At 45.2% G+C, this 25195-nt stretch overlaps 1 protein-coding gene across 1 annotated transcript in view; it reads left to right on the top strand.

Moving 5' to 3' along the window:
* Positions 1 to 25195, top strand: part of LOC121538732 (parkin coregulated gene protein homolog) — a 261418-nt gene that overhangs the window by 44070 nt on the left and 192153 nt on the right. Inside the window, exon 2 of the mRNA XM_041846891.1 lies at positions 11631 to 11765. Coding sequence (XP_041702825.1) covers positions 11631 to 11765 — 135 coding nt within the window. The remainder of the gene's footprint in view (positions 1 to 11630; positions 11766 to 25195) is intronic.

Genomic DNA, 25195 nt, shown 5'->3' with positions numbered 1-25195 from the left:
ACAGATGACGCAATCTCAATCGCACTCCACACTGCCCTTTCCCACCTGGACAAAAGGAACACCTATGTGAGAATGCTGTTCATTTACTACATCTCAGTGTTCAACACCATAGTGCCCACAAAGCTCATGACTAAGCTAAGGACCCTGGGACTAAACACCTCCCTCTGCAACTGGATCCTGGACTTCCTGACGGGCCGTCCCCAGGTGGTAAGGGTAGGTAACAACACATCTGCCACGCTGATCCTCAACACTGGGGCCCCTCAGGGGTGCGTGCTTAGTCCCCTCCTGTACTCCCTGTTCACCTACGACTGCGTGTCCAAACACGACTCCAACACCATCATTAAGTTTGCTGACGACACAACAGTGGTAGGCCTGATCACCGATAAAGATGAGACAGCCTATAGGGAGGAGGTCAGAGACCTGGCAGTGTGGTGCCAGTACAACAACCTCTCCCTCAATGTGAGCAAGACAAAGGAGCTGATCGTGGACTACAGGAAAAGGCGGGCCGGACAGGCCCCCATTAACATCGACGGGGCTGTAGTGGAGCGGGTCGAGAGTTTCAAGTTCCTTGGTGTCCACATCACCAACAAACTATCATGGTCCAAACACACCAAGACAGTCGTGAAGAGGGCACGACAACACCTTTTCCCCCTCAGGAGACTGAAAAGATTTGTCATGGGTCCCCAGATCCTCAAAGAGTTCTACAGCTGCACCATCGAGAGCATCCTGACTGTTTGCCTCACCGCCTGGTATGGCAACTGCTCGGCATCTGACCGTAAGGCGCTACAGAGGGTAGTGCGTACAGCCCAGTACATCACTGGGGCCAAGCTTGCTGCCATCCAGGACCTATATACTAGGCGGTGTCAGAGGAAAGCCCCAAAAATTGTCAAAGACTCCAGTCACCCAAGTCATAGACTGTTCTCTCTGTTACCGCACGGCAAGCGGTACCGCAGCGCCAAGCCTAGGACCAAAAGGCTCCTTAACAGCTTCTACCTCCAAGCCATAAGACTGCGGAATGGTTAATCAAATGGCCAACCGGACTATTTACGTTGACCCCCCCCCCCATTTGTTTTTACACTGCTGGTACCCGCTGTCTATTATATATGCATAGTCACTTTACCCCAACCTACATTTCAAGTCGGAAGTTTACATACACCTTAGCCAAATACTTTTCAACTCAGTTTTTCACAATTCCTGACATTTAATCCTAGTAAACATTCCCTGTTTTAGGTCAGTTAGGATCACCACTTTATTTTAAGAATGTGAAATGTCAGAATAATAGTAGAGAGAATGATTTATTTCAACTTGTATTTATTTCATCACATTCCTAGTGGGTCAGAAGTTTACATACACTCAATTAGTATTTGATAGCATTGCCTTTAAATTGTTTAACTTGGGTCAAACGTTTCGGGTGGCCTTCCACAAGCTTCCCACAATAAGTTGTGTGAATTTGGCCCATTCCTCCTCAGTTCTGCCCACAAATGTTCTATAGGATTGAGGTCAGGGCTTTGTGATGGCCACTCCAATACCTTGACTCTGTTGTCCTTAAGCCATTTTGCCACAACTTTGGAAGTATGCTTGGGGTCATTGTCCATTTGGAAGACCCATTTGCAACCAAGCTTTAACTTCCTGACTGATGTCTTGAGATGTTGCTTCAATATATCCACATAATTTTCCTTGCTGAGCAGCCTTTCAGGTTATGTCGATATAGGACTCGTTTTACTGTGGATATAGAGACTTTTTTGTACCTGTTTCCTCCAGCATCTTCACAAGGTCCTTTGCTGTTGTTCTGGGATTGATTTGCACTTTTCGCACCAAAGTACATTCATCTCTAGGAGACAGAACGCGTCTCCTTCCTGAGCGGTATGACGGCTGCGTGGTCCCATGGTGTTTATACTTGCATACTATTGTTTGTACAGATGAACGTGGTACCTTCAGGCGTTTGGAAACTGCTCCCAAGGATGAACCAGACTTGTGGAGGTCTACAATTATTTTTCTGAGGTCTTGGCTAATTACTTTTGATTTTCCCATGATGTCAAGCAAAGAGGCACTGAGTTTGAAGGTAGGCCTTGAAATACATCCACAGGTACACCTCCAATTGACTCAAATTATGTCAATTAGCCTACCAGAAGCTTCTAAAGCCATGACATCATTTTCTGGAATTTTCCAAGCTGTTTAAAGGCACAGTCAACTTAGTGTATGTAAACTTCTGACCCACTGGAATTGTGATACAGTGAATTATAAGTGAAATAATCTGTCTGTAAACAGTTGGAAAAATTACTTGTGTCACGCACAAAGTAGATGTCCTAACCGACTTGCCAAAAGTATAGTTTGTTAACAATACATTTGTGGAGTGGTTGAAAAACAAGTTTTAATGACTTCAACCTAAGTGTATGTAAACTTACGACTTCAACTGTACATGTACAAATTACCTGGACTAACCTGTACCCCCGCACATTGACTCGGTACCGGTACCCCCTGTATATAGCCTCGTTATTGTTATTTTACTGTGTTACTTTTCATTCTTTTTTACTTTAGTTTATTTGGTAAATATTTTCTTAACTCTTTCTTGAACTGCATTGTTGGTTAAGGGCTTGTAAGTAAGATTTCCACGGTAAGGTCTACACCTGTTGGATTCGGCGCATGTGACCAATAAAGTTTGATTTGATTTTTGATTTGATATGACAGAAAGACAATCACAAAGTGCCTCTATGGCTTTGTGAGCAGGAGCACATACTCTACTAGCCTACATTTTTTTCTTCAGTTTCCCTGTCGACTGGAGCATTCCAACATCACTTCCTGTCTTCTGACCTTGTCTAACAAAGGAGGCATCTAACAGTCATTTTTTTAACACAATGAAAGTGATTTAGGAACTGATTGAGCTCCAACTGACTAGCCTGTATGTTTGGCCATGAGAAAGAGATGCACAATGAATGGATCCAATGATTTATTCATCCAAAAGTAAATAGGCACTCTGACTATTTCACCCTGCAGTTTCATACAGAGTAAGTGAGTAAGCCAAACCTGTGACATGTTCTTGTGTGGATAAGAGGATGTGAATGAAAAGAGCAACCGGTCTAGTCGTCTCCATTCGTTTTTATTGGTGGATTCTTTTAAATCTTGTCGACAGGACACATCCATGGCAAGTGCATATTTCTTGATTGGGCGATTGCACGGTAAATAAAGAGAGCTTATTGTGTTGCCTGCGGTGGTGATGTGCAGCCTGACCTTATCAGAAGAGGCTTCGTCTGTCACTCTCCGTCATCCTCCCTCTGTGACTCACCCACCCTCCCTCGTGCCCGGGAAAGGAAAAGGCCGCCTTTTGCATCGCCGTAGGTTTCAATAACCCCTCAACCGAGAAAGGAGAGAAATGCAGAGCGAGAGAAAGAGGGAGAGCAAGCAAGTGAGCGGTGCCTTCCTTGTCCAGCAGCTCCCCTCGCCGCCTCAGTAAACAGGTGATGCGATATACACCTTAAAAAGACAAAGAGAAGGGGAATGAACGAAGCAGGAGAGAGAGTTATAAAAATATAAATGAGAGTGTGGGCTCTACCTGAGTTTATTGACGGCCCCTTACCAAACATCCATCAGTGGCTTTCAGAGGCGTTTTGGAGACGCCGGGCGTGTAGAGCTGGAGGGCCAGGCAGGTTGATGGATCACCTACACGCCGCGCCACCGTCACCACGGTGAACTCACCCTCAGAATTGATGAGTCGCAACTCCTGTCTCTCTCTCCCCCATCTCTCTCTGTTTCCCCCTCTATCTCCCCTTCCCTATTATTCTACCCCTGTTTCAGCAGCACCTGGATGAACCATACTAATAAGGTTAGGGCAGACATCTTTGTTCCACAGGATGACACCTTATAAATGACAGTAGCACAGGTCTCATCCTCTGCTGGCCGGGCCAATCACCTCTGCAGGGGGCTCAACCATGTGACTTTCAAGGGGGCAGCTTAGTGGGGGTTGCAGGTTGTCGTTCACAGGAAAAGAAAGGAGTGGACACAGGCATTAGAGGGAAAAAAAAGATAGCATCCAAAATGATAAGTAAGGGGCTGGAGAGAAATGACAGCCTGGAGCAAATATGACTGCCCGGGCCTTGTTATTACTCCCTGATGTTTGCACCATTGGCAGAGAACCTGACACTTCCTGTCTAATAGTGTTACCACCAAGCTACCTCGAGTTAAATACTCTGCCTCAGAGGCTCGGTTTATGACCACCACTGAGGGCAGGATATTGTGTGTAAGCCTGTGTTTGTGCATGTGTGCGTGTCTGTATGGGTTTCCGTTAGCCGGTAATTGCCGGCTTTTGGCCGATTTTAAAATAAAATAAAAGCCGATAAATACAATTGTAGCCGGCCAAATTGACCGGGCTGCCTATCATAGACCCTGATTTTGCGCTTCAGACCCATTCTCTCACTCCTTGCCAGCATGAACCTGGTGCTGATGAGAGAGAGGGAGGAGCCTTGACCTAGGCTACTGTTGATTGTGAATATGGAGGCCTTTTTCATTGAAGTAAAACGAAAGTTGGAGAGTATGCCTAAAGTGAAACGCCTACAAGGGAATGTCCTCCGTATGGACACGTTTTAATATTGTAGTGGACAAAGATGAGAAGAATGTTGGCACGGCCAAATGCAGGCTACTGTGCAAGTCGCAATTCTGGTAGAATGCAATTTTGGAACTTTTATTTATTAATTTCATATTTAAAATAATTTGTTTTATCTTTAAATATGCAAACTGTGTTTTACATATTCAATTGTCCGATAAATAAAAATATTCCCGGTCACTTGTGCTTGTGCGTGTGTACAGTATGTGTGTGCGTTCGTCTCTATTTCACTTTGACTTTTCAGCAGTGGAGGAGGTCAGATTGATATTGCAGAGCACTGCACTGCCCAGCATTGAGTTATTAGCATTTCAACCACCTCTTTGGCCTCTCACCCCATGAACAGAGTGGATGGAGTGAGATGCACAGGGAGGGGAGAGTGAGAGGAGAAGAAGAAGAAGAAGAAGAGGGAGACGTTCAAGACACATAATATTAAAGAAGATCTAAAGGAAAAAATACTGCTTAATGTGTACGGAATAAAAACTGAATTAGCAGGTGTTCCCAGCAAATGTCAGTCACCTCCCACCTCCCATCCTGGACAGGAAATTAGCACCGAGCCACAGTGCTGCTGGGACATACTCTTTTCACACCTAAGCCTAACTACAGTAATGGATGTTACTGTTTCATCAGGGAGCCACAAAGATGAAGTAAACAAATACTGAATTGACATTATGTTTGCTATTTCATGCAGCCACAGAATAGAAAGAAGCTAAACAAATGATTTTGTATTCGATTTTGCATTGTTTAAAGTTGAGCAATATCATTCACGCAAAGTAATGATACTGGGTGTGTAAGTACGCCTCCAGGATAGTATGGTAAAGTTAGCCTCATGTATAGGCCCTCTAACAAATAAATAAGACCAACGACATCCAAAATCCATCAGATTAACGAATTAAGCCAGCAACACAAATCATTCATCCCAGTGATGAATTATTCATCCCAGGTATTTCATTTTGACTAACCAATCGCAGTGAAATTAGATTAAATCTAGTCATGATCAGTTTCATATATTTTATTCAGGTAAGCTTAGTAGATTGGCTTGATAGAGGCATTGACGTTGTTGGTTGGCTAGCAAGCAAAACTAGACGTTACACATTGTTCACTTTTGGGAAAACTGTTCCAGCCACTTGGTAGCTATCTATCGTTAGTTCAAATAAAGCTAAATTAAGTACTAATATGAAACTGCAATTGTAAACTAGAAAGTATAAACCCACCATAGCTTCATTTATGAATGAGGTCCCAGGCAGAGGGTTCTCAGTTGAACCTGGACGCGCATCGGACAGTCCTTGACGTATAGCACCGCCCACCAGGCGAAATGGCGTGAAAAGAGTGTGTCCCCAGTGCTCACACCTCCTACATCATGGCTTATGATCTCTCATAGAACTTTCATGTTGCGCACTTAGACAGGATCGCCATGAATCCTAGTCGGGAGCAGGCTCCCGGATCACATCGGGAAGTCGGCAGGTGATAATCTCTTGAAGCGCCACGGTTCCTATTACAGTCAAAGCCCCTGAGGTAAAGTGCAGCCGAGGAACGAGGGGGAAGGTGGGGGAGAAGGGAGTAAGGGTCTCGGAGTCGGTGCTGTTGTGTTTTGATTCGTTTGGGTCTGGAAGTAGGGGGAATGGGGGTTGGTTGCTGATGACAGTTGAAAGGAGAGGGGAGTTCGCTGAAGGGTACGGTGCGCCGCACAAGGATGAATCGACTCCGGTGTCATCACTTCTGACCATAAATGTCACCCGGCCCAGTCAATGCAGTCTGGAGTTCATTTTCTCCAGGGCTATTTTTAGCTGCCGGCAGAACAGTGCTACCTGGGTTTGGAGGCTTGTGTTGCTCCAGGCTGCTGGAACGTCACTTATCTGCAAGGCTTCTTTTTTCCCTCTGTGACTAAGGGAACTTCTGTGGAGGGAGGAACACAGAAGGTTTTGCATTCGCTTTGTAACTTTGAAAAGCCTCAAACTGCTCTGTGGTGAATGTATCTCGGACTCAGAAGCTTTGAGTCATATACAGAGTAAAACAGTGTTTTAATGATATACAGTTGAAGTCGGAAGTTTACATACACTTAGGTTGGAGTCATTAAAACTAGTTTTTCAACCACGCCACAAATTTCTTGTTAATAAACTATAGTTTTGACAAGTCGGTTAGGACATCTACTTTGTGCATGACACAAGTAATTTTTCCAACAATTGTTTACAGACAGATTATTTCACTTATAATTCACTGTATCACAATTCCAGTGTGTCAGAAGTTTACATACACTAAGTTGACTGTGCCTTTAAACAGCTTGGAAAATTCCAGAAAATGGCTTTAGAAGCTTCTGATAGGCTAAAATTATTTTGTCATTTAGCAGACACTCTTATCCAGAGCGACTAACAGGAGCAATTAGGGTTAAGTGCCTTGCTCAAGGGCACATCGATAGATTTTTCACCTAGTCGGCTCGGGGATTAGAACCAGCGACCTTTCGGTAATTGGCACAACGCTCTTAACCACTAAGCTATCTGCCGCTCCAATTTGAGGTGTACCTGTGGATGTATTTCAAGGCCTACCTTCAAACTCAGTGCCTCTTTGCTTGACATCATGGGAAAATCAAAAGAAATCAGCCAAGACCTCAGAAAAAGAATTGTAGACCTCCACAAGTCTGGTTCATCCTTGGGAGCAATTTCCAAACGGCTGAAGGTACCACGTTCATCTGTACAAACAATAGTACGCAAGTATAAACACCATGGGACCATGCAGCCGTCATACCGCTCAGGAAGGAGACGCGTTCTGTCTCCTAGAGATGAACGTACTTTGGTGCGAAAAGTGCAAATCAATCCCAGAACAACAGCAAAGGACCTTGTGAAGATGCTGGTGGAAACAGGTACAAAAGTATCTATATCTACAGTAAAACAAGTCCTATATTGACATAACCTGAAAGGCAGCTCAGCAAGGAAGAAGCCACTGTTCCAAAACCGCCATAAAAAAGCCAGACTACGGTTTGCAACTGCACATGGGGACAAAGATCGTACTTTTTGGAGAAATGTCCTCTGGTCTGATGAAACAAAAATATAACTGTTTGGCCATAATGACCGTTGTTATGTTTGGAGGAAAAGGGGGGACGCTTGCAAGCCAAAGAACACCATCCCAACCGTGAAGTACGGGGGTGGCAACATCATGCTGCGGGGGTGCTTTGCTGCAGGAGGGACTGGTGCACTTCACAAAATAGATGGCATTATGAGGAAGGAAAATTATGTGGATATATTGAAGCAACATCTCAAGACATTAGTCAGGAAGTTAAAGCTTGGTCGCAAATGGGTCTTCCAAATGGACAATGACCCCAAGCATACTTCCAAAGTTGTGGCAAAATGGCTTTTCACCCAACTTATTGTGGGAAGCTTGTGGAAGGCTACATTAAACGTTTGACCGAAGTTAAACAATTTAAAGGCAATGCTACCAAATACTAATTGAGTGCATGTAAACTTCTGACCCACTGGCAATGTGATGAAATAAATAAAAGCTAAAATAAATCATTCTCTCTACTATTATTCTATTCTAAAGTGGTGATCCTAACTGACCTAAGAAGGGAATTTTTACTAGGATTAAATATCAGGAATTGTGAAAAAACAAGTTTAAATGTATTTGGCTAAGGTGTATGTAAACTTCCGACTTCAACTGTAGGCCAATCTATACTACAGTTCAGTGTCAAGTGAGGTACAGTATAGGCCTATGGTTTATTATCTTTGGAAGAATGATCATTAAAACATTGCAAGGACACTCATTCATGCAACATTTTGCCCGGAATATAGTTTGAGATGGATAAGGCAAAAAATACTCTGCAAAATTGCCTTCATGCAGATTATAATTTTTCTTGTGCTTTTAAATGCATGGTTAGTCATAGTTGTTTTGTTTGGTTACACTCTCCTGCAGGTATGCCAACCGGTTCCTATTAACTCAGCATAATGTTATTAATTTAAGCATTCCCTCGCTTAAAGTAAACAAATGCCACCAAACAGATTCATTTTATGCCTCTGCAATCCCATGGTGCATTAAATGCTGTGGGTCCACCGGGACACCTTAGGGTGCCTTTTAACAGTCTAAACTAAGTCGTAACTTACTTCAGGGCCTAGCACTGCTTAACCACTCAGCATGACTACCTCTAAGAATAAGAAAGTCTCTCCCAAGTCTTCAGCCACATTTGATGCCCTGCCCTACAGTAGTATCTAACTGGAAACACAGTCTTGTCACTGTCTTGCATTGTAGTCATGTTACGGTCTAGTCCCATCACACTGTAGTCATGTTACGGTCTAGTCCCATCACACTGTAGTCATGTTACGGTCTAGTCCCATCACACTGTAGTCATGTTACGGTCTAGTCCCATCACACTGTAGTCATGTTACGGTCTAGTCCCATCACACTGTAGTCATGTTACGGTCTAGTCCCATCACACTGTAGTCATGTTACGGTCTAGTCCCATCACACTGTAGTCATGTTACGGTCTAGTCCCATCACACTGTAGTCATGTTACGGTCTAGTCCCATCACACTGTAGTCCAGCACTGAGATGTTGTTTCTCAATGGGCGGTAATCTGAGGATTAATGACAGTTATACATCTGCCAGTATTTGCCAAGGCAGCAGCTACTCTTCCTGGGGTCCGGCAAAATTAAGGCAGTTATACCTTATCTCCCTCACTAACTTTAAGCATCAGTTGTCAGAGCACCTTACCAATCACTGCACCTGTACACAGCCCATCTGAAATTAGCCCACCCAACTACCTTATCCCTATATTGTTATTTATTTTGCTCTTTTGCACCGCAGTATCTCTATTTGCACATAATCTCTTGCACATCTAGCATTCCAGTGTTAATACTAATTGTAATTATTTTGCACTATAGCCTATTTATTGCCTTACCTCCATAACTTGCTACATTTGCACACACTGCATATATATTTTCTGTTGTATATTTTTTTTGACTTTGTTTTTTTACCCCATATGTAACTCTGTGTTGTTGTTTTTATCGCACTGCTTTGCTTTATCTTGGCCAGGTCGCAGTTGTAAATGAGAACTTGTTCTCAACTGGCTTGCCTGGTTAAATAAAGGTCAATTTTTTTTTACAAAAAATAATACAATTTTAAAACATTGCAATACATTCATAACAGATTGCACAACACACTAAGTGTGTGCCCTCAGGCCCCTACTCCACCACTACCACATATCTACAACACAAAATCCATGTGTGCGTGTGTGTATAGTGCGTATGTTATCATGTGTGTGTATGCATGTGTCTGTGCCTGTGTTTGTGTTGCTTCACAGTCCCCGCTGTTCCATAAGGTGTATTTCTATCTGTTTTTTAAATCAGATTCTACTGCTTGCATCAGTTACCTGATGTGTAATAGTGTTCCATGTAGTCATGGCTCTATGTAGTACTGTGCGCCTCCCATAGTCTGTTCTGGACTGGGGGACTGTGAAGAGTCCTCTGGTGGCATGTCTTGTGGGGTATACATGGGTGTCTGAGCTGTGTGCTAGTCGTTTAAACAGACAGCTCGGTGCTTTCAACATGTCAATACCTTTCACAAATACAAGTAGTGATGAAGTCAATCTCTCCCCCACTTTGAGCCAGGAGAGATTGACATGGATATTATTCATGTTTGCTCTCTGTGTACATCCAAGGGCCAGCCGTGCTGCCTAAGTCCCTCTTTGTGGCACCTGACCACACGACTGAACAGTAGTCCAGGTGCGACAAAACTTGATAGTGCTGTTAAGAAGGTAGAGCAGCGCTTTATTATGGACAGACTTCTCCCCATCTTAGCTACTGTTGTATCAACATGTTTTGACCATGACAGTTTACAATCCAGGGTTACTCCAAGCAGTTTAGTCACCTCAACTTGGTCAATTTCCACATTATTTATTACAAGATTTAGTTGCGGTTTAGGGTTTAGTGAATGATTTGTCCGTAATACAATGCTTTTAGTTTTAGAAATATTTAGGACTAACTTATTCCTTGCCACCTGTTCTGAAACTAACTGCAGATCTTTGTTAAGTGTTGCAGTCATTTCAGTCGCTGTAGTAGCTGACGTGTATAGTGTTGAGTCATCACTTGAGTCATTACTCAAAGCCAGTGGCATGTAATTAGTTGAAAAGATTGAAAAAAGTAAGGGGCCTTGACAGCTGCCCTGAGGAATTCCTGATTCTACCTGGATTATGTTGGAGAGGCTTCCATTAAATAACACCCTCTGTGTTCTGATAGACAGGTAACTCTTTATCCACAATATAGCAGGGGGTGTAAAGCCATAACACATAAATTTTTCCAGCAGCAGACTATGATTGATAATGTCAAAAGCCGCACTGAAGTCTAACAAAACAGCCCCCACAATCTTTTTATCATACATTTCTCTCAGCCAATCATCATTCATTTGTGTAATTGCTGTACTTGTTGAATCTCCTTCCCTATACCATCTGTCGTCGAGCCCTACAGATGGTGAGGGACGAGGGACTGAACACAGGGACAGATAGGAACTGATTGGCAGTGTCATTCATTACCGGATTCCATTTGAGCCCTACTCACCGCCTTCCCCCAAAATGATTTACCTACCAGGCCTATCTCTGCCGCATCATCAAAGTGGTTTGCAGCTGTTACGCCAGTTAGTGATGTAATCTAAGGATAACTCCCCAGTGTTTGCATTCATTGACTTTGAGTCAGCGCTATTGACTGAAAACCACCACAATAATAACAACAACAACAACAACGACAGGAGTCCAACACGTTTGCAGCCTAGCGCTCGGTATACAACAACACACAGGAACACTAACATGGTAATAACAATGCCACTGGCAGGGCCTCGGGCTACGAGGCAGACAGGCTGTGTTTAGCCAGCCCTGAGTGGAGGGAGCAAGGTAGAAGTGTCTCAGCGAATTATCTGTAGAAAAGGGCTTCAGCTACAATGATTCCTTGCTGGATGTGAGAAACGCAACCGTCAATTCTGGTTTTTAATAACAGGATATTTCTCTCCCTGTCTCTCTCTCCCTGTGTCTCTGTCTCTCGCTCTCTCTCTCTCTCTCTAGGTTGTGGGACCGCCGGCAGCGGGGGCCTTCCGGGAGAGGCCGGCCAAGCCCACTGTGTTTCGCAAGTTCTACGAGAGAGGAGACTTCCCCATCGCTCTGGAGCATGACACCAAGGGAAACCGCATTGCATGGAAGGTAGGTTACCACAAAGCATTCACTACTACAGCAGTCTGTTGAGACTGTACAGTGTGTGGATGCTACAGTATACATTGGAGGTGAATGAGTTGAATTACCCCTGTACTGTACAATAATGTATGCAATTTATTAGGGGTGTAACGATCCATCTACTACATCGATGTATCGATTTATATTCCTATGATCCAACTACATCGATCTGTGCTCGGCGAGTTGGCCTTTTGGACAACATATATCGATCTAACATCGTTTTTAAATGTAATAAATCGATTGTATCGATACTAGGAAATAACCCATTGGATTTAAGCACGTCAGACTTTATATGGATGTTTTTTCTTAGCACTTTTAATGATAAAGGCTTTAAACATTACTCGATTCAGTCTGCCTATCCGTGACGTCATCGCGCCAACAGCAGCGCAAAGGCGCAAAGACAACAAAACATAGCATGGCGGACGACAGAGGAGAAGCCGACGAGCGAGAAATTATCAAGCCACCATTGCGGTCCTTACAAGAAACAGGAATCTAGGAAACTTCACCTGCACTGTCCAGTATCCAGGTATTTATTTCAGTCACACTGGTTGAATTTTTGGCTAAAAGGTTACTGAATCGATTTCAAGTCACTGAAACGTTTCGGATCGTATCGTTCTAAATGAACCAATATCGTCCTTGAATCGTATCGACAACCACGAATCGTGATACAAATCGAATCGTTGTTAAAACGAATCGTTACACCCCTACAATTTATCATTAGATGCATATTATATGGCATCCTTCCAATATTGTATATCTTTACTCTTAGCCTAAACCTTCAGCAGGCTATAGGCTGCAATGTTATCAACAGCTATTGTGAAAAACACAATATAACTTTTCCAATGGACACAGGATGTCAAGGTCAATGTTGGATATAGCCGTTAGGACAATTGTCCAGACAGACGTGTCTCAGCATGTCTTTCTACGTCTGGGTCTGTATTTGCACCTGCAGTCAAAGTCTCAATTGTGCAGCATTCAACATTTACATTTTAGTCATTAGTGAGTGCATACATTATTTTTTGTATTTTTCATACTGGCCCCCCGTGGGAATCAAACCCACAACCCTGGCGTTGCAAACGCCATGCTCTACCAACTGAGCTACATCCCTGCCGGCCATTCCCTCCCCTACCCTGGAAGACGCTAGGCCAATTGTGCACCGCCCCATGGGTCTCCCGGTCGAGGCCGGCTACGACAAAGCCTGGATTCGAACCAGAATCTCTAGTGGCACAGCTAACACTGCGATGCAGTGCCTTAGACCACTGCGCCACTTGGGAGGTTCAACAAATCATGTGAGCCCAGCAGTAAGATTACTCCTTTTAATAATAACCACGCTGGTTAATTTAAGCAATAAGGCCCAGGGGGTGTGGGATATGGCTAATATACCACGGATAAGGGCTCTTCTTACGCACGATGCAACGCGGAGTGCCTGGATACTGCCCTTAGCCGTGAGCTGTGTTCAGACCCCTTCACTTTTTCCACATCCTGTTACGTTGCAGCCTTATTCTAAAATTGATTACATTTTAACAAATCCACATCAATCTACACACAATACCCCATAATTACAAAGTGAAAACAGGTTTTTAGACATTTTTGCTAATTTATTAAAATTAAAAAACAGAAATACCTTATTTACATAAGTATTCAGACCCTTTGCTATGAGACTCGAAATTGAGCTCAGGTGCATCCTGTTTCCATTGATCATCCTTGAGATGTTTCTACAACTTGATTGGGGTCCACCTGTGGTAAATTCAATTGATTGGACATGATTTGGAAGGCACACACCTGTCCATACAAGGTCCCACAGTTGACAGTGCATGTCAGAGCAAAAACCAAGCCATGAGGTCAAAGGAATTGTCCATAGAGCTCCGAGACAGGATTGTGTCGAGTGACAGATCTGGGGAAGGTTATCAAAACATTTCTGCAGCATTGAAGGTCCCCAAGAACATAGTGGCCTCCATCATTCTTAAATAGAAGAAGTTTAGAACCACCAAGACTCTTCCTAGAGCTGGCTGCCCGGCCAAACTCTTTGGCCTGAATGCCAAGCGTCACGTCTGGAGGAAACCAGGCACCGATCATCACCTGGCCAATACCATCCCTACGGTGAAGCATGGTAGTTGCAGCATCATGCGGCAGGGACCGGGAGACTAGTCAGGATCGAGGGAAAGATGAACGGAGCAAAGTACAGAGGGATCCTTGATGAAAACCTGCTCCAGAGCGCTCAGGACCTCAGAATGGGGCGAAGGTTCACCTTCCAACAGGACAACGACCCTAAGCACACAGCCAAGACAATGCAGGATTGGCTTCGGGACAAGTCTCTGAATGTTCTTGAGTGGGCCAGCCAGATCCCGGACTTGAACCCGATCGAACATCTCTGGCGACGCTCCCCATCCAATCTGACAGAGCTTGAGAGGACTTCAGAGATGAATGGGGGAAACTCCCCAAATACATGTGTGCCAAGCTTGTAGTGTCATACCCAAGAAGACTCGAGGCTGTAATCGCTGCCAAAGGTGCTTCAACAAAGTACTGAGTAAAGGGTCTGAATACTTATGTAAATGTGATGTTTCAGTTTTTATTAAAATATATATTTCCAAAAATGTCTAAGAACCTGTTCTGGCTCCGTCATTATGGGGTATAGTGTGTAGATGGATGAGGGGAAAAAAACTAGTGAATCCATTTAAGAATAAGGCTGTAACATAACATAATGTGGAAAAAGTGAAGGGGTCTTAATACTTTCCTAATGCACTGTATATACAAAAGTATGTCGACACCCCTTCAAATGAGTGGATTCGGCTATTTCAGCCACACCTGTTGCTGACAGGTGTATAAAATTGAGCACACAGCCATGCAATCTACATAGACTTACATTGGCAGTAGAATGGCCTTACTGAAGAGCTCAGTGACATTTAACGTGGCACCGTCATAGGATGCCACCTTTCCAACAAGTCAGTTTGTCATATTTCTGCCCTGCTAGAGCTGCCCCGGTCAACAAGTGCTGTTATTGTGAAGTGGAAACTTCTAGGAGCAACAACAAGCTCACAGAATGCGACCGCCGAGTGCTGAAGTACGTAGCGCGTAAAAATCGTCTGTCCTTGTTTGCAACACTCACTACCGAGTTCCAAACTGCCTCTGGAAGGAACTTCAGCACAAGAACTGTTCGTCGGGAGCTTCATGAAATAGGTTTCCATGGCCGAGCAGCCGCACACAAGCCTAAGATCAACATGCGCAATGCCAAGCGTCGGTTGGACTCTGGAGCAGTGGAAACGCGTTCTCTGGAGTGATGAATCACGCTTCACCATCTGGCAATCCGACAGACTAATCTGGGTTTGGCGGATGCCAGGAGAATGCTACCCACCCTAATGCATAGGGCCAACTGTAAAGGTTGGTGGAGGAGGAATAATGGTCTGGGGCTGTTTTTCATGGTTAGGGCTAGGCCCCTTAGTTCCAGTGAAGGGAAATCTTAACGCTACAGCATACAATGACATTCTAGATGATTCTGTGCTTCCAACTTTGTAACAACAGTTTGTGGAAGGCCCTTTCCTGTTTCAGCTTGACAATGCCCTCGGGCACAAAGCGAGGTCCATACAGAAATGGTTTGTCGAGATCGGTGTGGAACAACTTGACTGGCCTGCACAGAGCCCTGACCTCAACCCCATCGAACACCTTTGGGATGAATTGGAACGCCGACTGCAAGTCAGGCCTAATCGCCTAACATCAGTGCCTGACCTTACTAATGCTCTTGTGGCTGAATGGAAGCAAGTCCCTGCAGCAATGTTCCAACATCTAGTGGAATGCCTTCCCAGAAGAGTGGAGGCTGTTATAGCAGCAAATAGGGGACCAACTCCATATTAATGCACATGAATTTGGAATGAGATGTTCCATGAGCAGGTGTCCACATACCTTTGTTCATGTAGAAGGCCATATACCATAAACCCTGAGGTGCCTATTGCTATTATAAACTGGTTACCAAGGTAATTAGAGCAGTAAAAATACATGTTTTGTCATACCCGTGGTATACAGTCTGATATACAGCATTCAGGGCTTGAAACAACCAGTTTATATTATAACCTCACAGTGCTGCGAGGTATTCCACAACTTCTAAACCAGAGCCATCACCACTTTACTTAATGACATTTAGAAACGTAAGCAAGGCTAAATTAATCAAAGCAAATAGTCATTTTCTTGTTCTTCTACTGCTCCAAAGAGAGAGGCAGCACAATATTCACTGTCTCCAGGTGAAAACATTGTGAAAGCATCTGCATGAATTATTAATGTACAGTGTTCAAATGAATATTGTGTGTTGGCGGTGCGCTTTTACCCCAATAATGGCTTCCTTTGTGCTCCTATGTAAAAGCTCTCAGCAAAACGGGAATCGCTGTATGAAATTGTTTGCTGTCATACCTAATGCAGCTGTTATGCCTTTTGATTTCACCCACGTACACCTCTTACTGACTTCTTCTAATTCTCCTTGTCTGACTGTTTCATTGCTCCCCCACTGTGAGTGTTTGTGTGAGAATATCTCAGAGGGATGACTGTTCATGTGTGTATAGCCTACTGCAGGTATCCTAGTCAAGCATGTGTTGGTGTTCTAAACTAGCGTGTGATCCACGCATCCGTTTGGGTAGAATAACAATAGCTTTTTTTTTGTCAGTGTTTCTATTCTCTCCTCTTGTCTACTTTTAAAATTACTCCAAACAGAGTAGTCGTGCAGTGGAGTGTGGTTGGGTTGTGGAGATTGGATAGTGGGTAGTGGAGAGTGGTTATTGGAGATTGGCTAGTGGGTAGTGAGGAGCGGGTAGTGGAGAGCGGATAGTGGGTAGTGGAGAGCGGGTAGCGGGTAGTGGGTAGTGGAGGGTGGGTAGTGGTGAGCGGGTAGTAAATAGTGGAGAGTGGATGGTGGGGAGAGCGGGTAGTGGGTAGTGGAGAGCGGGTAGTGGGTAGTGAGGAGCGGGTAGTGGAGAGCGGGTAGTGGGTAGTGGAGAGCGGGTAGTGGGTAGTGGAGAGCGGGTAGTGGGTAGTGGAGATCGGGTAGTGGATAGTGGGTAGTGGAGAGCGGGTAGTGAAGAGTGGGTAGTGAGAGTGGGTAGTGGAGATCGGGTAGTGGATAGTGGGTAGTAGAGCGCGGGTAGTGGTTAATGGATGCAGCGGGGCCTAGTGGATGATTGGAGCGAGCGAAGGGGCCGCTGTGTGTTTGCACTGAGCAGCCCTCAGGACAGAGGTTCAAGACTGGGGCTCTGGATCAATCTTGGCTGGAGAGTATATAGGATATATAGTGGCTATAGGACGAAAAAAGTCAATAGGGAATAGAGCAGGAAAATAAAAAATAAATTGTGTTGATTTAGTTTAGCTTAAGGTGCACGAGCCCAGTGTGTGTTAACCTCATTTGTGTGATTGTAGAGTGTATGTGCCTGAGTTCAAGAGTTCACAGTCCCTGCTCTGTGTTTGTGTCTACGTGTGTGAGTGAGGGAGCAGGAAAGTGGCAGATGTCCTCGCGATGGCATGGCTCTCAAATTGACCGTGAAATAGCTACAAACATCATGTTTACTGAAATACGTCAGTTGAATGAATATCAGTGGTTATATACAGGTGTCCTATTCAGTATGTGTTTTAGTCACCACCCCCTGCAGCACCACACTTTGGGTAGAAAGCCTCCTCTTTTCTCTTCTGTGCTCTCCTCCCGTCATCCCCCTCTCTGTGCAGTAGGGAGCAGCAGCGCATGGCTCTTCCTCCTCTACGCTCCTACGCAATCCGTCTCTCATGTCTTTCACAATCCCCCCCATCTCCCACTCTACTTCTTCATCATATTTCTGAACAGTGGGAGAAGTGCTAAAGAAAAACTCTGGCCTGATCCTTTTGGGACTTTGTTCAATTTGCCTAAACAAAGCAGAGTTAAAGTACAGCAGACTTCCTGTCCAGTCCTGATCAGAGGAGAAAATAACAGGGATTACGTTCCCCTGTACTACACTGAACAAAAATAGAAACGCAACATGTCAAGTGTTGTTCCCATGTCCCATGAGCTGAAATAAAAGATCCCAGAAATGTTCCATATGCACAAAAAGCTTATTTCTCTCAAATGTTGTGCACAAATTTGTTTACATCCCTTTTAGTGAGCATTTCTCTTTTGCCAAGATAATCCATCCACCTGACAGGTGTGGCATATCAAGAAGCTGTTTAAACAGCATGATCATTACACAGGTGGACCTTGTGCTGGGGACAATAAAAGGCCACTCTAAAATGTGCAGTTTTGTCACACAACACCATGCCACAGATTCCTCAAGGTTTGAGGGAGCGTGCAATTGGCATGCTGAAGGCTGGAATGTCCACCAGAGATGAATTTAATGTTAATTTCTCTACCATAAGCCGCCTCCAACGTCGTTTTAGAGAATTTGGCAGTACGTCCAAACGGCCTCACAACCGCAGACCACGTGTAACCACGCCAGCCAAGGACCACCACATCCGACTTCTTCACCTGCGGGATTGTCTGAGACCAGCCACCCAGACAACTGATGAAACTGAGGAGTATTTCTGTCTGTAATAAAGCACTTTTGTGGGGAAAAATGCATTCTGATTGGGTGGGCCTGGCTCCCCAATGGGTGGGCCTATGCCCTCCCAGGCCAACCCATGGCTGCACCCCTGCCCAGTCATGTGAAATCCAGAGATTAGGGCCTAATTTATTTATTTAAATTGACGGATTTCCTTATATGAACTGTAACTCAGTAAAATCGTTGAAATTGTTGCATGTTGCGTTTATATTTTTGTTCAGTATAGTTATCAGCAAGTTATCATATTTCTGTTATCCTGCTGGGTGGCATGTGTTTGTTTCTGAACAGGAGAGAGCGACTTAGTGTGTGTGTGTGTGTGTTCGTAGTAGAGAGAATACTAGGCATTATAAATGTTGAGGGCAAATTGAAAGCGGCATGTTTTTTTTTCAAGCAGATAATTTGCCTCTGGCTCTCCACTACAGCTGTAAAAGCCCAGTGCTGTAATGTGGCTCACACAGGTACAAGCTTTACACTATGAGGAACATGTGGTGCAGACAGATAAGAGGTGAAGTTGGAGTCTCTCTCTCCCCGTGCGTCTGGCCCCCTGTCATGACATTGGAGGTTGGAAGCCAACGGCCTGGCCGCCTGGAACAGTTACTGGAAGCAGTCCGCTGCGGAGAGCAAGATCCACAGGGGCTCTGCAATCAGGAGACATGGCAGCCATTTGGCTCTCAGTTATAATGGATGAGATGAGAGGATAGCTGTTTCCCCTATCTCCTCTGTCGGAAGGTTAGCGTACCGCTTCAAATGCAGCCTCCAGCCCACTAGCCAGACGGCCTGCGACTGCAACCCCCCAGACCCCCAGACCCCCAAACACTCCTGTTTATTTCATTACAGCATCTCTTATCTACTTTATCCTCCGCCTGCATCTCTCTGCTGCCTCCCTGCTTTGTGTCTCGTCTGAGACCAGCTTGTTGTTTTCTCTTTTTCCTTTTTGTCCTCCTCACGCCCGATGTCCATCAGATGCAAATGGCTTTTATTTTTTTATGTCTAAGCCCGCATTTCTCGTACTTAATGCACATGTGCGTCTCTTTTCAAGTAGCTAAAAGCTAGCTATTTGGAGTATGTGTGTATACTTCCATTTGTACCACCGTACGGTAAAGCAACGCACAAGTTGAAAATATCGAATGCATGCGGTACACCGAACGCACCGCAGTCTAGTGTGGCATCCCCAACATAGCGTTGCGGACTGCTCCATTGACAATGGATGACTTCCACTGGAACGCAAAGAGTTTGATGCTTCTGGTGGACATGAGGCGTCAGCCTCTCTCGTATTCCTTTTTGTCCTTTTATAGAGTCAGGGGGCTGAGCGGGGAGGTATTTCATAAGAATATCAATGTAAACCTGATTCCTGCCCGCAAAATGCCCCAGCTCGGGGAGGGATTAGTGAGATGTGAGGGGGACAATCAATTAATCTGATCAAGCGCTTTAGGAAATGGAGAGCGTAAGCGTTCCTAGGGGATGGATCTCCATCTCCTTGGGATGATTGAATTACGCACCGAGCGAATGGGGAGGAGGAAGGGAGAGAGGGAGGGGGGTGACCGGGAAAGAGAGAACATGTGTGTGGAGAGTGATTGAGTGAGTGAGTGACTGAGTGTGTGTGTGTGTGTGTGTGTGTGTGTGTGTGTGTGTGTGTGTGTGTGTGTGTGTGTGTGTGTGTGTGTGTGTGTGTGTGTGTGTGTGTGTGTGGAGGTGAGGTCATTGCATGCACCTGCATTTTTCCATCCCCTATATATGTGTTTTCCATCCCCTATATATGTGTTTTCCATCCCCTATATATGTGTTTTCCATCCCCTATATATGTGTTTTCCATCCCCTATATATGTGTTTTCCATCCCCTATATATGTGTTTTCCATCCCCTATATATGTGTTTTCCATCCCCTATATATGTGTTTTCCATCCCCTATATATGTGTTTTCCATCCCCTATATATGTGTTTTCCATCTGCCATTTATATTTTAATGTGTCATACCTTATGGCTGATGGCGCTCTCTTTTCACAGCTAAATTGCATCGCCAGGGTACATTGTTTTGCTTAGGAGTTAATTTGGGATCTAGTACCATCCTTTCCTATTCGTCATTTATTAATAGGACTATACAATATGTTAAGAGTTAAACATAGAGTGCAGGGGTGGAGTGGATTTTTATTGACAGCCCCTGTGTTTCAGTGATTAATTAATTGTTTATCATCTAAATTGCTGATATTCTATACAGTACCTTGAACATAATGGAGTCATTGGCATGGAGCAGTTGATCTTGTCCATCACTTTGTATGGAATCATTCTGGGTGATGGCGCCGAGTTATATGAAAGCACACATACCTTTTGAGAATTCTTGAAACTAGGCCCATGGGCTATAGTGCTTGAAAACTCTATACATACAGTGCATTCGGAAAGTATTCAGACCCCTTGACTTTTTCCACATTTTGTTACATCACAGCCTTATTCTAAAATGGATTAAATTGTTTTTTTCCCCTCATCAATCTACACACAATACCCCATAATGATAAAGCAAAAACAGGTTCTTAGAAATGTTTGCAAATGTATAAAATAAAAAAAAAACGGAAATATATTACATTTACATAAGTATTCAGACCCTTTACTCAGTACTTTGTTGAAGCACCTTTGGCAGTGATTACAGCCTCGAGTCTTCTTCGGTATAACGCTAAAAGCTTGGCACACCTGTATTTGGGGAGTTTCTCCCATTCTTCTCTGCAGATCCTCTCAAGCTCTGTCAGGTTGGATGGGGAGCGTCACTGCACAGCTATTTTCAGGTCTCTCCAGAGATGTTCTATCGGGTTCAAGTCCGGGCTCTGGCTGGGCCACTCAAGGACATTCAGAGACTTGTCCTGAAGCCACTCCTGCGTTGTCTTGGCTGTGTGCTTAGGGTCGTTGTCCTGTTGAAAGGTGAACCTTCACCCCAGTCTGAGGTCCTGAGCGCTCTGGAGCAGGTTTTCTTTCACATTTTAGTCATTTAGCAGACGCTCTTATCCAGAGCAACTTACAGTTAGTGAGTGCATAATTATGTATTTATTTTTTCATCCCCCGTGGGAAACGAACCCACAACCCTGGCGTTGCAAACGCCATGCTCTACCAACTGAGCTGCACGGGTCATCAAGGATCTCTGTACTTTGCTCCGTTCATCTTTCCCTTGATCCTTTTATTTTTTTATTTAATTTTACCTTTATTTAACTAGGTAAGTCAGTTAAGAACAAATTCTTATTTACAATGACGGCCAACATCCTGACTAGTCTCCCAGTCCCTGCCGATTAAAAACATCCCCACAGCATGATGCTATTACCACCATGCTTCACCGTAGGGATGGTGCCAGGTTTCCTCCAGACGTGACACTTAGCATTCAGGTCAAAGAGTTCAATCTTGGTTTCATCAGACCAGAGAATCTTGTTTCTCATGGTCTGAGAGTCCTTTAGGTGCCTTTTGGAAACTCCAAGCGGGCTGTCATGTGCCTTTTACTGAGGAGTGGCTTTCGTCTGGCCACTCTACCGTAAAGGCCTGATTGATGGAATGCTGCAGGGATGGTTGTCCTTCTGGAAGGTTCTCCCATCTCCACAAAGGAACTCTGGAACTCTGTCAGAGTGACCATCGGGTTCTTGGTCACCTCCCTGACCAAAACCCTTCTCCCCCAATTGCTCAGTTTGGCCGGGCTGCCAGCTCTAGGAAGATTCTTGGTGGTTCCAAACTTCTTCCATTTAAGAATGATGGAGGCCGCTGTGTTCTTCGGGACCTTCAATGCTGCAGAAATGTTTTGGTAACCTTCCCCAGATCTGTGCCTCTACACAATCCTGTGTTGGCTTGGTTTTTTGCTCTGTCAACTGTGGGCCTTTCCAAATAATGTCCAATCAACTTGTTGTAGAAACATCTCAAGGAAGATCAATGGAAACAGGATGCACCTGAGCTCAATTTCGAGTGTCATAGCAAAGCGTCTGAATACTTATGTAAATAAGGTATTTCTGTTTTTTATTTTTAATAAATTAGCAAAAATGTATAAAAACCTGTTTTCGCTTTGTCATTATGGGGTATTGTGTGTAAATTGATGATGAAAAAAATTCATTAAATCCATTTTAGAACAAGGCTGTAACGTAACAAAATGTGGAAAAAGTCAAGAGGTCTGAATACTTTCCGAACACACTGTACATACCTACCCGATTTCAATCCCTTTTTTGCAAATGTCCTTGTTTCGCTCCGCTTGGTGCAGATATACCTTCCCTTGACCGTATACATTATATTTGACATTTTATCTTCTCAGAGGGCGCGAGACCTTAGTCAGCAAATACCTGAAAATACAGGATAAAATAGGGTTAACCATGCGCGCTCGCTCACTGAGACTCACTAAGAGCTTTGCACTCCGCGGGGATAGTATAACGATGAAATGAAACACAGTAAGAGAGAGAAGAGGGGGATTACTGTACTGTATGAACATGCCCCTCAGGGCTCAGGAAGAGAAGAGAGAAGAAGCGAGGAAGGAGGATTATAAGGGGAAAAGCTCTTTCGTTTTGTTTTTGTTTTTTACAAGAGAGGAGAGAGAAGTCCTCAAAATAACGTCTGCACAACAGCATCAAGGCCCGCGCCTCCCTGCCTGCCTGTCTCCCTGCCTGCCTGTCTCCCTGCCTGCCTGTCTCCCTGCCTGCCTATCTCCCTGCTTGCCTGCCTGTCTCCCTGCTTGCCTGCCTGTCTCCCTGCCTGCCTATCTCCCTGCTTGCCTGCCTGTCTCCCTGCCTGCCTGTCTCCCTGCTTGCCTGCCTGTCTCCCTGCTTGCCTGCCTGTCTCCCTGCCTGCCTGCCTGCCTGCCTGCCTGCCTGCCTGCCTGCCTGCCTGCCTGCCTGCCTGCCTCCCTGCCTCCCTGCCTGCCTGCCTGCCTGCCTGCCTGCCTGCCTGCCTGCCTGCCTGCCTGCCTGCCTGCCTCCCTCCCTCCCTCCCTGCCTCCCTCCCTGCCTGCCTGCCTGCCTCCCTGCATTGCATCACTGGAGGGGTTCGATGTGTTGACGGCACGCTGTGAAGCTAGAATGGCAGCCGCTTAGCTGCCAGGCTGCTGGAGGAGTGTCGGTCGCACACACGTGGAGAGGTCTCGTCTGCAGGATAACTACCGCCAGCCGCCCCTTAGCGTTTCATAGCACACTCAACGCTCACCTCCTTGGGAAATGATACAATGGCAAAATAGATTTTGAGAAAACACAGAGGTTGCAGCAGAAGCTTTCATGGCATAATGAGTCCTACACTGTAGAGAATACCCCCTTAAATGAACAAAATGAATCAATCTTAAATGTTGTTGTTTCTCACTCCTGTCCATGTTAATGAGATATAATTACTGTCACGTACAAGGAAGTCAAGGCTGACGAGGCTATGCTCCTCAGAGACAGCGATATAAATCTCAATCCTGCTGGATCCCCACATCAATAGCTCTTCTCTGTGTCCCCATATAAGCCCACGTGTTTGTTTGTACGGCTGAGCAGTGAAGACACACAAATCCTCAACCGCGCCCCTAAAACAACAAACCAAGACTAACATTGACATGTTTCCACATGGGCCTGGAACATGGAAAATAAGCCCCGGAGTGCTTTGTGGTCTTTGGAATGGTAGAGTAGTGAAGGCAGTGTTCCACTGGGACCCCATCCCTGAGCTCATCCTGCCTTCACCATGGTGAGCTCAGCCTCAACCACACACAGCTGGCTCCCCATGCAGATGGTGAGACACACACACACACACACGTGAGCTGGCAGGTACACACACGCACACACACACACTCTTTTGCTCTGTCAGTGGGGAATAGAGGAGCTCTGTACCCACATACAGACAGAAAGAGAGAGGGAGGGGTAGAGCAACAGAGGGTGGGGGGACAGAACCAGAAAGAGAGAGGAAGGATAGGCAGGGAGCGTCTGCCAAGGCCACCGGGTGCTGTCACTCCTCCCCCGAATAAGCCGGAGATCTATTGATTGGCATTCATATTGCTCGCGGGCTCCGGCTCCAAATGGAGCCTTTAATTAACTAAATGGACCGGTTGCAGCTGCGCGCGAGCTCCTCGCCAGCATAGGGAATGAGCAAGGTTAAACTCTGCAGACTCCACGGCTATCAGTCAGGACAAACAGGACTGGGCCTGGGAGGGGGCGAGGGGGGTCTTGAATGGACCTCTGTCCCCTATGTCCTTCACCCACCCACCTCCCATCCCATTACCTTACCACTAACCGGACCCCTGGCCGTCACTCACTCAGTCACCCCTGGGAGGTGGACGCACGCCAAGAGCCAGACTTATTTTTCTTCTGTCGGCGCTATCGCTCTCTCTCTCTCCCTCCCTGCGCACCACTCTCATTCCTCTCCACTCATACATTCTGTCAAAGGTTAATTGGTTTGGAAATGATTCGATTCATTCTGGACGTTAATGCTGTTATCATGCTTTTGTTATAAAAAAAGAGAGAGAGAAAAACTACCCCACACACGCACTTAAAATGAAGACAAAAAGGGAAAATAAATCACATTTAATCTACTTTGACTCCTTTTCTTTTACTCTGGGCCGGGCCTGTCCACACAAGTCTTTGCTTTAAATTAAGGCAGAATTTCATTACCTTGAAAGCTCCCCCCCCCCCCCTTCTTCTCTCCCTCTCCAATACTTTGAATGGATAGACAGCCCTAATGTCTTTCTTGTAACCTCAAGGTCGGCATATTTGGATCCGCAGAAGCGCTCAAGGGTCCCTGTGATTAATGCACTGTACAAAGTGTCTTGGAATTATGCAGCGGCTGATGGCTCACACACACACACTTGAGCACATGTACGAACGCGTGCACACACACACACACACTGTGCGCGCACACGCACACACTGCGGATAGAGGTGCCCCTGTCAATGCCC

This window comes from Coregonus clupeaformis, unplaced genomic scaffold (assembly GCF_020615455.1).
Source record: "Coregonus clupeaformis isolate EN_2021a unplaced genomic scaffold, ASM2061545v1 scaf0007, whole genome shotgun sequence".
NCBI classification, from domain to species: Eukaryota; Metazoa; Chordata; class Actinopteri; order Salmoniformes; family Salmonidae; genus Coregonus; species Coregonus clupeaformis.
This window is presented reverse-complemented; position numbering and strand designations above follow the sequence as displayed.